This window comes from Podarcis liolepis (genome assembly GCF_965112155.1).
Source record: "Podarcis liolepis genome assembly, chromosome: 6".
Lineage (NCBI taxonomy): Eukaryota > Metazoa > Chordata > Lepidosauria > Squamata > Lacertidae > Podarcis > Podarcis liolepis.
In genome coordinates, this window is record NC_139559.1 from 95,762,196 (window position 1) to 95,776,534 (window position 14,339).

Below are 14,339 nucleotides of genomic sequence, written 5' to 3' on the forward strand. Positions count from 1 at the left end.
TATTTATTATACTTTAGGACTTTTGTTCATCTGCAGACTAAGCCGCTTCTGGCAAACCAGAGCAGCACACGGAAATGCCGTTTACCTTCTAGCCAGAGCTATTTATCTACTTGCACTCTGACGTGCTTTTGAACTGCTAGGTTGGCAGGAGCAGGGACCGAACAACGGGAGCTCACCCCGTCGCGGGGATTCGAACCGCCGACCTTCTGATCAGCAAGTCCTAGGCTTTGTGGTTCAACCCACAGCACCACCCGTGTCCCTGGAGTGCGTGTATGCGTGCACAAATGCCATCTCCGGTGCAGATCTGTGTTGGAGGAGGCCCGTGCGCGTGCACACAAGCTATTTCTGGTCTCCTCTGACCCAAAGGTGCGCTGGAAATAGCGTGTGCGACCGCGTACGGGCGCGTGCTCCCCCACCCTCCGCATGATCATCGCTGGAGACACCGGCCCGAGGCAAGGAAAGGCTGTCGATGCCTGATCTACACCAGCAAGCCAGAGAGTACATATAGAATGGGCTTGTGTGCCAGGTCAGCATTAATATGTGCTACATGTCGTGTATATATAATTCAAACTCTGTAATGCAAGACTGCATAGTCAACCTATTGCCAAACTTGGATGGAACCACAGGACAGAAAGTTGAATTGACTAATGTTCTTCCAGATTTGTCCGAAATGAGTCACTAAACCAGTGTGGCAAACTGCAGAACCCGTGGTCTATTTCATTATTACATCATCACTGAGAAGAAACTCTTGACCTTTCTATCAGTTTAGTGGGCACATGTTGAATGAAATTCCAGCCCAAACTAGTGAAGGGAACATTCATATTACTAAAGGATAAATAAAGATCCCTTTTATTAATGAATTTCCCTTTAGCTTGGTTTTGAGGTGCTCTTAAGTATGAAAGAAGGTGCAGGGAATGGCTGTGGTTGTGCTTAAACTGCTGGTTTGCTAAATGACGAACTTGCTATGTGAATTATTTAGCTTGCTATATGAGACAAAATGGTTCAAATTGGAAACAATATACTTGGATAAACTCAGAATTAAACTGACAAAAAGCAACCAAGGCATCCCATCAGTATTTCTTGTTAGTTATGAAGTTTAAATCATTATAGCAAGGTTATTATTCCAGGTCACATGACAACTCTTTTCTTTACTTGAGTTAAAAAAGTGGTTAGCCTCTGATGTGAATATACCCATTTAAGTGTTCACACCAGCAACAACTACTCCCAGGGTGGGAAAGCAATTGATCCCACACCCCATGTTGTTGTTGCAATCTGCTTAACTGCACCCACCCCCCACATCCTTAAATTCCTTCCCACAAGAGACTGGAGCTGTTGTAGCTGACGCTTTCTCAGGCACAATACTCTCCCTGCAGAAACTCAACAAGTCAAACTTTGCCTAGTATGAAAATACATTTCTGGAGGAAGCTTACATTTTGTTTGACATCTTATTACTTGTGTTTAGCCCCTAACCTATTTTTTCAGGTCTCCACCCCACCCAGAGTGGAACATAAGTTGGAATATGACATAAAGCACATGCAAATTGGTGTCCTCTTTTGTGAATGGGGTGGTGGGTCCGACCCATATACAGTCTACTGAGTCCAGACAGAGAGTACACCTGACAGAGGGACCTGGAAAGTGGGGCACAGCTCAAGCCATTGGAAGAGAACATGTGTTGCATGCAGAAAATCCCAGGTTCAAGTTCTGGCATCTCCAGTTGAAAATGATGGGTGGAATTCAACATAGTGCTAAGTAGGGTATGTCTGTGGGGTATGAGGTTCACTCGTGCAATGACACTTTCCCTTCTCTCTTCCCCCTGCATGACCCCTAAACCTGTTCTGAGGAGACTCCCCCAACTCTCCAGAGCAGATTGATGCGTTACGGGGCAGGGAAAGGCCGGCTGGGCGAGTGGACCTCATTCTGCGCACACAACGACTTGGTGGAATCCCACCCGTTCACAATAAGGTGGTCTGAAGAGCAACCGCCTGTCAAGAGTAAGCAGTACTGGGTCAGATGAACTGCTGGTCCAACTCAGTACAGTGGTACCTCGGGTTACATACGCTTCAGGTTACAGACTCCGCTAACCGAGAAATATTACCTCGGGTTAAGTACTTTGCTTCAGGATGAGAACAGAAATCGTGCTCTGGCGGCGCAGCGGCCGCAGGAGGCCCCATTAGCTAAAGTGGTGCTTCAGGTTAAGAACAGTTTCAGGTTAAGAACGGACCTCCGGAACGAATTAAGTACTTAACCTGAGGTACCACTGTAGAAGACAGTTTCGCACCCAGCTTGAATTTGAGTAAACATGTTTAGCAATGAATGCCAGTATTCACACCCAGGGGCAAATGTCTGGTACCTCTTTCAATAAAAAGTACAATGCCGATGAGTGAGCTATGGATTTGTATATTGGTCAGGTAAAACTAGAACACTAGTGAGAATACCCTACAGTGGTTTCACAGAGCTGAAGCACAGCTAAAAGAGAAACTATTCAGTTAAGGGGGGAAATACAGTGCTAAGGTCAGATTATTAGCACAAGGCAAACACGCTCAGAGCTGGCTGAGTACCAAGTTACCTGCAACACACAGCATTATCTGAAGGAACATCACACATCTCTCTTCTTTGCCAAAGTGTTTATAGTATAGCCCAAGCATTAAGGAAACTCTGGCTTTAATGAGTTATATAAAAAGACTTACCTATACTTTCTCTTAATATTTGATTAGCTATTTGTGGTCATTTTAACAGTGTTTCACTGACGCTCACTTTTAATTGAGGAGTGTATGAAAGCTACTTTGGGAGCCCCCATTGCCTGAAAAGCAGGCTAAAAATAACATAACGATAAATTGTGACGTATGTAAATAGTAATGACAAGCCACTGAACGGATGGGAAAGGCAGGAGGGAAATGAGAAAGAAAAGTAACTTTCCAAAGAAAAAAACAAATGAGCCTGTGTTTAACATTAACCAACTATGTCCTCTTCCTCCTCAGCTTCAATTTCCCTCTGCACATTCATTCTTCTGACATATCATTTGTGTCTGCAACACTAAGGAATGACCTGGAGTAACCTCCACCTTGGGAAATTACCACGGCCTTGCAAGTCCCGGACTACAAGACAAAGATCCCACATGCTTACCTCAAGACAGATTAGTCACAGCTGAAATCCAACACTATTTGAGAGAAGGACAAAGGCATTTTCAAAGCCCTTTCAGGAACACATACCCTTGCATATCATCTTTAGCGGTACACCAGCCCAATCCCCAATCAAACTCCAGGGGCAGAACATTCCGTTTCCATGAAGGTTTCTTTCCACCCAAAAACCCAAGAAACGACATAAAACGAGATGCGAACCAAGGCAGATTCTTCACATCAGGCTTGGATTTTTTAAACTCATTAGACCTTTTATCCGAACCAAAAAAGGTGCTAAATTAAGAACAGGGCCGCTTAATAAGAAGTTAGGCCCACTTAGGAATAAGTGGTCAAATAAATAAATAAATAAATAATCAATCAATCAATCAATCAATCAATCCAGGAACAAAGCCTCTTTTGGCTCACTCCAGACGTCACGCCAACCCATGGCTAAGGAAATATAAAGATGGTTTGGCATATTTTTGAGAATGACAGACCACAATTAGGGCCATCGCTCAGCCTCCCAAAGGTCCTGTTCCCTGGAGACAGGGTCTGAGCTTTCAAACAGGACTGAGCTTACAATGTTGAGTGCTGTGAGGATAGAAAACAGGAGCAGCTTGAAAACACAATTTGTCAGCTACGCAAATTCATCATAACTCAGTTTGTCATTTGAGTTCTCAGCTATGGTTAGAATCCAGTGGTCATCGATATGGCAACCTTAAGTGCACGAGTCAGCAGAGGCCGTCCCAGGCACACACAATATTACACACCCACAACCCACACACCGAAACTTGGCTTGAAAGCAGCATTTTTTCCTATCACAAATGAGAAAATAGTTTACAAGATGTGCTTTGTCATACAAGACAAAGATAGTTTACAAGATGTGCTTTGTCGTAGGGTGTGTGTAGCAACACAACAATCAACCCACTTTACAGATGTGCCAACAGGTCCAGAAAGACTGGAAAGCCAAAATACATGTATTGGGTTGTAACAAAGTTTTACTCATAGTAGACCCATTGGACATGGTGAACACTGGAAACAATCCATTATTTAAGAACGGAGGAAGAATTCGTATTTACTGTACTTCACAACTTTTGTTCATTTGCAGATTCAAAATAAATCCACTGATAAATTCTTATATTTATTCACATAAGATTTCTGCAGTTACTTATAAAGAAATCTCATAATTGCATCTACACCAGGGATTGGCAACCTAAGGCCCGTGGGCAGGGAAAGGCTGGTTGGGCGAGTGGCCATCATTCTGCGTACACAAAGACTTGGTGGAATCCCATCCAATCACAATAAGGGGGCCTGAAGAGCTACTGCCTGTCTGAGTAAGCAGTACTGGGTGAGATGAACTGCTGGTCCAACTCAGTAGAAGGCAGTTTTACACCCAGCTTGAATTTGAGTAAACAAGCTTAGCAATGAATGCCAGTATTCACATCTTGAGGCAAATATCTGGTAGCTGTTGAAACAAAAACTACAACACGGATAATTTAAGTATAGATGCGTTTCCTAGTCAGGTCATAAAAGTTCTCTAGAAGAATCCCCTCCGCTGGCTTCACAAATTTGGCACACAGCTAAAAGAAAACGAGTCAGGGAACAAATACAGTGCTGAGGTCAAGTTATTAGCACAAGGCAAACATGCTCAGAACTGGCTGAGTACCACGTTGAACTACACCACCAAAGATACATGCACTGAGTTGTAGTCAACAAAGTTTTACTCAGAGTAAACCCACTGAACATGGTGAACACTGGAAACAATTGGATTCATATTTACTGTACTTCAGATCTTTTGTTCACATGCAGATTTAAAATAATTTCACTGCTTATCATTTCATCTGCTAAATCAGGTAAGATCTCTGCAGTTACTGATGAAGAAATCTCACCATTGCTTGATTGTGGGAAAGACCAGTCTGCTTCATGCCTCTTTGACAAGTCTTCTTTCTCTTCTGCAGTCTCATAAGTTGATCGGCGATTCCTTACGGAGATATTTTCTTCACCCACCATGGTGTCAGGCTAACGCACTGCAGAGGACAAAATTTACTTGTATGAAGTACCTCAGCTTTTTATGACCATGCGCTTATCGTTCTTTATTATATGGTGTATAATTATAATCATTCTGAGAACCTCAGTGCTCTCTCAATCTTTCTTTTACAAAACAAGTCCCTAGGCCTCCTGGCTGCCAGAAAACATTTCTAAATACACCACTTCAGACTGATGAAAGTTGTGAAAGTAGAGGATAGGGTTTGTTCAAAACCACAAACTGTTCCCTTCACACTCTCTGAACCAGCCTCTCTCAATCTTGGTTGGGTCCCCAGATGTTGCTAGACTACAATTCCCATAATCTCTGACCACTTGTTTTCCTAGCTAGGAAGGATGGGACTTGTAATCTAACAACATATCAGGATGTATGGTTAAAAAGGCTGCCTTAAACTTGTATCTTTCAAAAGACTTGTTCTGGTTGAGTATTAATGAAGGTAAAAGTTGCAGGAAATGTTTTCTGACCTGATCTTTGTTCCTTTAATGCCGTCAAAGGAAATCTTCCATAAAGGTAAGATTTCACCACTTGCAGCCATTGCGTTTAAGGTGATATGTCAGTTTAGAGGGATAAATCACACATACACATCACTTTTTTGCTGCCAGTTCTGATGATCCTTGCTTAATAAGCAAATCATGAACAAGCCCTTTGCCCAAGCTACGATTAAACCATAAAACATCCAAATAATGATAGTTTTCTATCTCATCCAAATCAGAAAACTATAGTTCCCACCTCAGAACACACACACTGGGATATTAAGTCAAAGTCTGACACTAGTTTAATAAGCTGGTTTGTTCCAAAGCTGGCAACCAGAGTTTCCTGGTTCAGATAAAACCAGAAAATGTGATTAACTAAAGGTTTCCAGCTTTGTTAGCTCTTACCACAAAAGGAGGAGAAAAAAAGTTATTGACATGCATATTTGGTCACTATCTCACCTTCCCTACCACAGGGAAAGTACACCAGTTCCCCTACAGGCAATTTTTACTTGCCACATGCAATCAGGCAAATGGTTTACTGCAAGCCTACCGTATTTTTCGCCCTATAGGACGCACTTTTTCCCCTCCAAAAATGAAGGGGAAATGTGTGTGCGTCCTATGGGGCGAATGCAGGCTTTCGCTGAAGCCTGGAGAGCGAGAGCGGTCGGTGCGCAGCGACCCCTCTCGCTCTCCAGGCTTCGCGGACCTCTCCGCAAGCAGCGGGAACGCTCCCGCTGCTAGGGGAGAGTTGCCGGCATGCCGAAGCCTGCGCGCGCTGATCTCAGCGCGTCCAGGCTTCGCGGACCTTTCCGCAAGCAGCGGGAACGCTCCCGCTGCTTGGGGAGAGTTGCCGGCATCCCGAAGCCTGCACGCGCTGATCTCAGCGCGTCCAGGCTTCGCGGACCTCTCCGCAAGCAGCAGGAACACTCCCGCTGCTTGGGGAGAGTTGCCGGCATCCCGAAGCCTGCACGCGCTGATCTCAGCGCGTCCAGGCTTCGCGGACCTCTCCGCAAGCAGCGGGAGCCAGCGCTAGGCTCCCACGGCTTGCAGAGAGCTGCCTGTTTGGGGGCTGGGGTCGGGGGAAGCTGGGGGGAAATAATTTTTTTCCCTTTATTTCCCCCCCAAAAAACTAGGTGCGCCTTATGGGACGGTGCGTCCTATAGGGCGAAAAATACGGTATTTAAGAGTCGTGTTTTATGCTTATGATAGATGTCAAACTCCATTCAGCAGACTCTCCGCACTTATCTGCAAATATTATTATTCAAAATAGTTTACCAATCAACAATAAATCATTTTAGAAACTCGACGTCAAAACAAGAAGCTATATCTAACCAAGTCACACTGGCCGTACACCCACTGAAATCAAGGGTTACGACTGTTGATTTTAATTCATCTTCTCAGAGTCAGGTTTATCTGCATTTTATTCTTTTTAAAGACTCCCTTAAACAATATTTTAAGAAAAATAAAAGCTGCCAACATGGAACGTTCCTCAGCCCAGTTTCATCAAAACCACTTCTCTTGCATGTCAGGCTACAGCACCAGGTGGCCCCAGTCACTACTAACGTAGCCATACATTAAGAAGATAAAACAATGGTCCACCTGACTCACTACAATACCTCTATTAACTGCCAACTCTATTAACTGCCTCTATTAGTTGCCTAAGTTGACATTCACTTTACACAGAAAATCCAAGGGCAATAACTGAGCTTAAAGGAGTTTTTGCATGCCTCACAGCTTTCCGTTGAAACAACAAGATGTGGGCGATACAAAGGTGCCACTAGCCATTTCTACCTGCACTCTTACTTCACACTAGGCTACCAGCATGTGGGAACCCTCCATCCTCTGGTGGTGGTGCTTTGATCAGAAGCTGAAACCATAGCCCCATTTTAAAATTCAGGAGATAAATTGATACATAAATAAAACAGGAGGACCCAACCACAGATATCCTGGTGTCGTGTGGGATTTAGCATCACTTCTGGAAATTCACTGTGCTGTCTAGTTCAGGATGGATTCAATTCAAGACCAATTATTATAACAATTATGTAGCCATCAAAACAACATTTTAGAATATTCAAAATACTTCACATACAATTTCTTGCTCCTATTCTACAACCTTTTAAGGTATCCCATGTCTTGTATATGAGAAGTGAAGGGCAAGAGACCAATGATTGTCTAAGCTCATAGCAGGCCGAAGATCTATACCAGGGATTTCCTGACCCATATAGTGCAGTTCCATGGTCACTACAACACCACACCAGCTCAGCATTAGTTGATTTAATTAAAGTTTCTCATTTGTAATTCAGATCTTCCTACATAGAAGGAAGAAAACTTTGAACTCCCCTGCCTTGAATTCAAATTTCATTTAAAGCAGCTTTGTTTTTAAACAAGGAAATTTGACTATAATTTAATTTTTAAGAGCCACAAAAGTCTATTTTTAAGGCATTTCAAAGATTTGAGATAGCTCCAATTTGATGCAGATGCTAGATTAAACCATTTGGATATTTCAGTCAATCAGAACCAGAGAAGTTGAAAGAACTCCAGGAATCCTGCATATTAGAGAAACAAGGGAGGGGTAAGTGTAACAGAATGCACTGGTAGTCATAGGGTGCCATGTGATCAAACCACAAAAAGATGTGACAGTGTATAATTTAGGAACAACAAACTAGATGAATTTTCAAATGACTAAAACAGGTATAAAAAGGACAACGGCTGGCCATCACCTCAGAAACAGAGAGGAGCTTTTAAAGGAGCAGGAGGGGCATGGGTCTCAAAATCTCCGGGAATTTACAATCACAAAGAGGGTTTGAACTCCAGGAAAGCAAAATTAATCTAGCTCTTAGAACAGCAGTCCTTAAGAAAATGGGCTTAGAGCAAGTTACACTGCAATTTGTAGAATCACTTACCCTATAAATTCCTCTGTGGAAAGGGAATGAGCATTTTGCGGCAGATTTTTGAAGAACCCCTTTCAGAGGTTCAGTTCCCACTCATGAGCTTCTCTAGTTATCCACTGTATGATACCTTGGTTCTCAAACACCTTGGTGCTGAAACAACTTTATTTTGCTGTTTTGTGGCTTTTTTGTTTTGTTTTTGTGACCGTGTGGAACCCAGTTCAGCTACTGATTGATTGTGTGACTGCAGTACATTGTTTATTGCTTTCATTTTATGGATCAAAGGTCTTGTTAAGAGAGTAAAATTCATGTTAAATGGCTGTTTTAGGGGTTGTTTTTCAAAGTCTGGAACAGATTAATCCATTTTACATTACTTTCTATGGGAAAACACGCCTTGGTTTTGGAACACCTTGGTTTTGGAACGAACTTCCGGAATGGATTAAGTTTGAGAACCAAGGTACTACTGTACTTCAGCCAAGATCTATATTATAACTTCTCCAGACATCTCTTTTATCAATGTGTCTCCAGCCCATCAGCTTTGAACTGCATTTGTGACCCAGCAGCAAAGCATTCCTTATTACTCTTGCCTTCTCCAGTGTCTCCCATCTCCTATCCTTCGGGGACCCTCCCAGGGTCAGAGATATCCAATGGTTTGGATTACAGGACCTCTAACCCACCCCAGGGTCCTCCTGATCCATTTCTTGAGAAAGAAAGGGAGCAGCTTAGGTATCCCCTGCCCCCACTCATGACCCTTAAAGAGTAATAGATTAACAGTGCATAAACTGTCTTGGAATAGACACGTGAAGTGTTATCCTAAATTTGGCATGCAGAGAGAAAGTGTGGTAAGCTGTGGTCTAAAATGACAACAAAATGCAAAAAACCACAGGCTGCCAGCAACTGAATTAAAGCTTGGATCAAATCAGCACAGACTGTATTTTCTGCATTGCTTTGTCATTTGATGCCACGGCTTATCTTCAGTCTGGGAAATGATAGGAGCAGTTCACACCTGATAAAAAGTGGCCTCTGGTGTCCGGTCCGGCAAGCCTCTCCCAGCATAAATATGTTACTTTTTAAGGTGCCACCAACTGGCTGCTGTTTTCCCTCTTTTCATCGTTGCCCAAGTTTTCTCCCTCCCCTCTGTGACATCTTCCCCACTCTGGGTACACAATCATTCATTTCCGAACCGCAACCTCTTGGGAGAAATCAACCTTAAAAAATAACAAACAAAAACCCCCACTAAGCTCTTATTCTATAAAGCTTAAACTGCGTAAATAATTCTCCAAGGCGGGTGGAAAAAAGGAAGCCCTTTGCCCCGGTTTCTCCTTCTGCCTTCCATGCCTCACCCCGAGTAAATCCGCATCCTCCATTGGGCTTCCTGTTCCAAAGGACCACATGCGCTCGCTATGGGCCGTGCACGGAAAACGATGGTGCGGGGATCAGAAAACCTCTCGCGGAAACCTCGCGAACTGGCCAGACCCCTGATCCCCGTTTACACACTGATTTGGCCAATTAATCCCCCTGGATCCGACGTGGCTGACTCGTGAGTAAAGAGAGGGGGGAGAATGCCCTTCCGGGTTCCCGGTGGCGCGGGTGGGCTCAGCCTTTACGCACGAGAAGGAGAGGAGGAAGGGGCGGCCAACGGGCTCCCTTCGCTCCTTCTCCCCCTCCCCGCACGCCATCGCTCCCTCTCGACGGCGACCGGGGGGGTTCAGGAGGGGTACCTGCGCCCCCTCTCCCGGCCCTTCGCCGCCCCTTGCGCTTCGCCCCACTCCCGAGTCCTTCCATCACCGTCCCCGGCGCGCCTACCTGCGTTTCCGCGTCTCTTCTCCAGCCTGCGCCGTCGCCTCCAGCTCCGGCTTTTGCAGCTCCCCCCGCGGCGGGGAAGGGAAGGAGCGGCCGCTATATGGCTGGGTTCCTCCTCCGCCTTCGTCACGGCGGGCCGGCAAAGGGGAGGCGAAGGGAGCAGGAAACGGCGCTGCGCAGCGGCGAGAGGCTCCGGCTACTGGCCGGCCGAGGGAGCCTTCGCACGTGCTGCTGCTGGGGGAGGTGGCGCTTCCAAGGGCAGGTCTCTTCTGGCAATGCAAAACCAGAAATGCCTGCGGGAGGTTGGGGGAGAAGCAGTGGCGTAGCGTGGTTTGTCAGCACCCGGGGCAAGGCAAGTAATTTGCGCCCCCTAACCCCCAGGTGTTGCGCCCGGTGCGGCCGGCCCCCCCTGCACCCCCCCACGCTACGCCACTGGGGAGAAGAGAGCGGGTGGTGACACACTTTTTTTTGTGCCGCCCCCGTTTGGGTTGGTTCTCTCTGTGTGTTCATTTATTAATTTTCCTTATGCTGTAGTCAACGTTTATTTATTTTTTTCATTTTTAAAAAAATAACCTTTATTAAGGTTTCACAAACCAGAAAAGATTCCAAGATTTATGCATAAAAGAAAACTACTAAAATATAAAAATGCAAAAACAAAACACATGAAGAATACACAATAAAAAACAGTTAGCAATGGAAAAAAGACAAAGAAAAAGAAAGAAAGAATAGAAACAGAGAAAAAAGACAAAAGACAAAACAAAAAATAGATTAATATTATTCAAATCTTATCTTTCACTCACTAGTTTCTTGACCTCCTCACACCTCCCATTTTGTATTCCAGTTCAGATATTAAGTTCAGCAAATCCTTACCCTCTAACATTTATCCTCATTCAAGATATTAACCTATTATAAATTTCAATTTTCCAGTTATCAATCCTTATTTACATTTTCTTAAAAGTCTTTTTACCAATACCAATTATTTTCCATCAGACATCATTTTAACATTCCTTAATTTTACAGTACTTCTGTAGTCAACATTTAAAGTCTCTTTTTTCTTTTCCTTCTCCTGTGATGAGGCTACATTTTAATATTTTAATGTTTCAATATTTTAATGTTGTATTTTAATATTTTAATATTGTTTTTAAGTTGTAATCATTCAACTTGTTTTTATTATTGCTTGTAAGCCGCCGTGAGCCCGGCCTTGGCTGGGGAGGGTGGGGTATAAATAAAAATTATTATTATTATTATTATTATTATTAAAGTCTCACACCGAATGTAACCAATCCGTAGAAAAGACTCTTGGACCAGAAAATAGAGACAATGCGCACTTTCCTAACATAATAAATCTCTGGGGCTTTGTTGATGGAGGTGAGCGCTGATAGGGAAAAAACATATTCACCACCACTGCCTATACCCTGAATTTGTGGGAGGGTAATAATAACAACAACAACAACAATAATAATAATAAGAGGGACACGGGTGGCGCTGTGGGTTAAACCACAGAGCCTAGGGGTTGCCGATCAGAAGGTCAGCGGTTCAAATCCCTGCGACATCGTGAGCTCCCGTTGCTCAGTCCCTGCTCCTGCCAACCTAGCAGTTTGAAAGCACATCAAAGTGCAAGTAGATAAATAGGTACCGCTCTGGCGGAAAGGTAAACGGCGTGTCCATGCGCTGCTCTGTTTCGCCAGAAGCGGCTTAGTCATGCTGGCCACATGACCCGGAAGCTGTATGCCGGCTCCCTCGGCCAATAAAGTGAGATGAGCACCGCAACCCCAGAGTTGGTCACGACTGGACCTAATGGTCAGGGGACCCTTTACCTTTAATAATAATAATAATAATAATAATAATAATTTATATGTCACCCATCTGACTGGGCTGCCCCAGCCACCTTGGATGGCTTCCAGGAAATTTAAACATCAAACAAAGTAAAACATCAAACATTATGAATCCCTGTGACCAGGTGGGGGTGGAGGAAGGTAAATAACAAAAAAATGGCTGGGTGCCTGGATTCAAATTGTGGGCCTAAACTCACTCTCCAGCAGGGGAGAGCCCCAGTAGCAGAGTTTAAACTCACAAAAGTAAAGCAGCAGTGTACCATGGGAATGTAGGCCATGAGACCCTTTTCATATCCTGTTTAGTTGCATCCAGTGCTGCCCCTGTTGCAATGAATAGACCACACACTGCTAAGTAAGTTAAAAATGCTTTACTTACAAATTCCAAGGTCGGATTCATGCATTTATCCAAGCAGCAGCAAAGAGAACACAGGCAGAATACCTTTGGGTAGAAAATACAGAAAGATGATTTCAAACATGCACTCTAAGCTTGGACATGTCTTCCTTTGTCAATTACATGGAGAAAGAGAAGAAGAGGAAGAAGCTCCACTTCCTTATGAAGAAAAGGGGGTGTGACCCACTTAAGGGAAAGAACTCCGTGGTCTTAGCCCCTTCATATACTAACCAGTTGTCATGCAGTTGTGCTTGACTGCAATTTCCCACATAATTCTGCCACTGCAGAAGTACTCTACCGCCCAGCTCATTCCACTGTATTCTTTCTATGAAGCTCGTTCTAACAAATCTTGTTAGAAGGAGGGAGGAGAATATGTATAGAAAGTGATGACAGGGTGGGAAGGATGCACACGGCTTCTTCGGCCCTGCATGTTGCTGTCACAAACAAAAACCTACCATGTTGCACAACAGCATGTATGAGAAAGGAAAGATGGGGACACTCTCATACAACTTTTCAGGGTTGCCTTGTTTCCTCTTCCTCAGTGTGTATCTAATAGCAAAATCAAGATTAGCTCCAAAGCTGGAAAGAGCTCCTGTAACTTTATTAAGAAATGTAGAAGGGGGGGGGGGGCTTCTGCAAGTGCTTTTTTTCCATTTCAATATGCAACACTTATATGTCAAAGATATCTGTGTTATCAACGACTCTTGCAAGTGGAGCCTGTAATTATTTTAATTATCATTGTCCAAACTTTTTGACATTTCCTTTCCTTCTGGCTTCACTGTTTACAATTCACCACAACTAGTGTCTCTTTGTGTATAATTTCTCAGTCCTTAGCCTTCCCCATACAGATCATTCTTCTGTGCGTTTGCTAATCCTTTCCCACAAAAGCTGGTATATGAACATTTTGTTCCTGACTGAATGTTTTCCTGAGCCTTTGGAATAGTCATGGACACGAGCGTAATGTTCATGGCCACAAGTACAAGATGTTATTTATGCTGCCCTTCAGTGAAAAACTCCAAGGGCAGCTCACAAATTCATACAATACAATGCACGCACGGTTTTGAAACTCAAGAGACACCGAACAAAAGAATAATAAAGTGAGTGGGATCCCTGGGCACAATCAGTTAAAGACAGCTTTAGTGGTATGTTAAAAGGCCTGGCAGCCGCACAAATGTTACTAGCCCAGAGATGGAAAGAAGACAAAGTCCCTCCCAGAGAGGAATGGCAAACTAAGCTGTTGGATCATGACGAAATGACAAAACTGATCGGAAAGCTCAGGAACCAAGAAGACCAAAACTTCAATAAAGAATTGGGGGGGGGGGGTGTATTATGGACAAAATGGAGAGACATAAAATATGGATTATGAAATAATATGCAGTTGAAAAGGTTGACAAGAGGACCCATGGAGGGGAAGGCGGGAAGTCCAGAAATTCAGAAAAATCTCTAAATAGGGATGTGTATTTTGTATTGTTATAATTCTATACAGTATTTGTAAAACCAAATAAAAATTATTTCAAAGAAAGAAAAAGGCCTGGCAAATAAATAATTTGCCTAGCACCTCTGTCTATGGATTACAGCAGATTCGAACTACGTATAACACTCTATTATATAGATTTTCAACCACCATAGGTTATCTTTTGGTTCTTGCATGGGCATAGCTGGGGGGTGCAGGGGGCAGCTGCCCCCCAAATCAATCAAAATCAATACAAATCTGAGGTTCCCCCCCTAACAAAAGCCTGCCGCTCCCAACAAAAATCCTGGCTACGCCTTTGGGTTCTTGTGTGAGGTA

General features: G+C 43.8%; 1 protein-coding gene across 3 annotated transcripts in view; it reads right to left on the reverse strand.

The window, feature by feature from the left end:
• LOC310708573 (sterol O-acyltransferase 1-like) overlaps positions 1-14,339 on the reverse strand; it is a 175,369-nt gene that overhangs the window by 22,785 nt on the left and 138,245 nt on the right. For 2 of the 3 annotated variants that reach the window (XM_083507150.1, XM_083507151.1), the window contains exons 2-4: positions 12,532-12,598; positions 10,328-10,588; positions 5,006-5,143 (exon numbers count right to left, since the gene is read on the reverse strand). In XM_083507150.1, the coding sequence (XP_083363276.1) occupies positions 5,006-5,126 (121 nt within the window). In that variant the 5' untranslated portion in view covers positions 5,127-5,143; positions 10,328-10,588; positions 12,532-12,598. The remainder of the gene's footprint in view (positions 1-5,005; positions 5,144-10,327; positions 10,589-12,531; positions 12,599-14,339) is intronic. The other variant, XM_083507152.1, reaches the window with a different exon arrangement.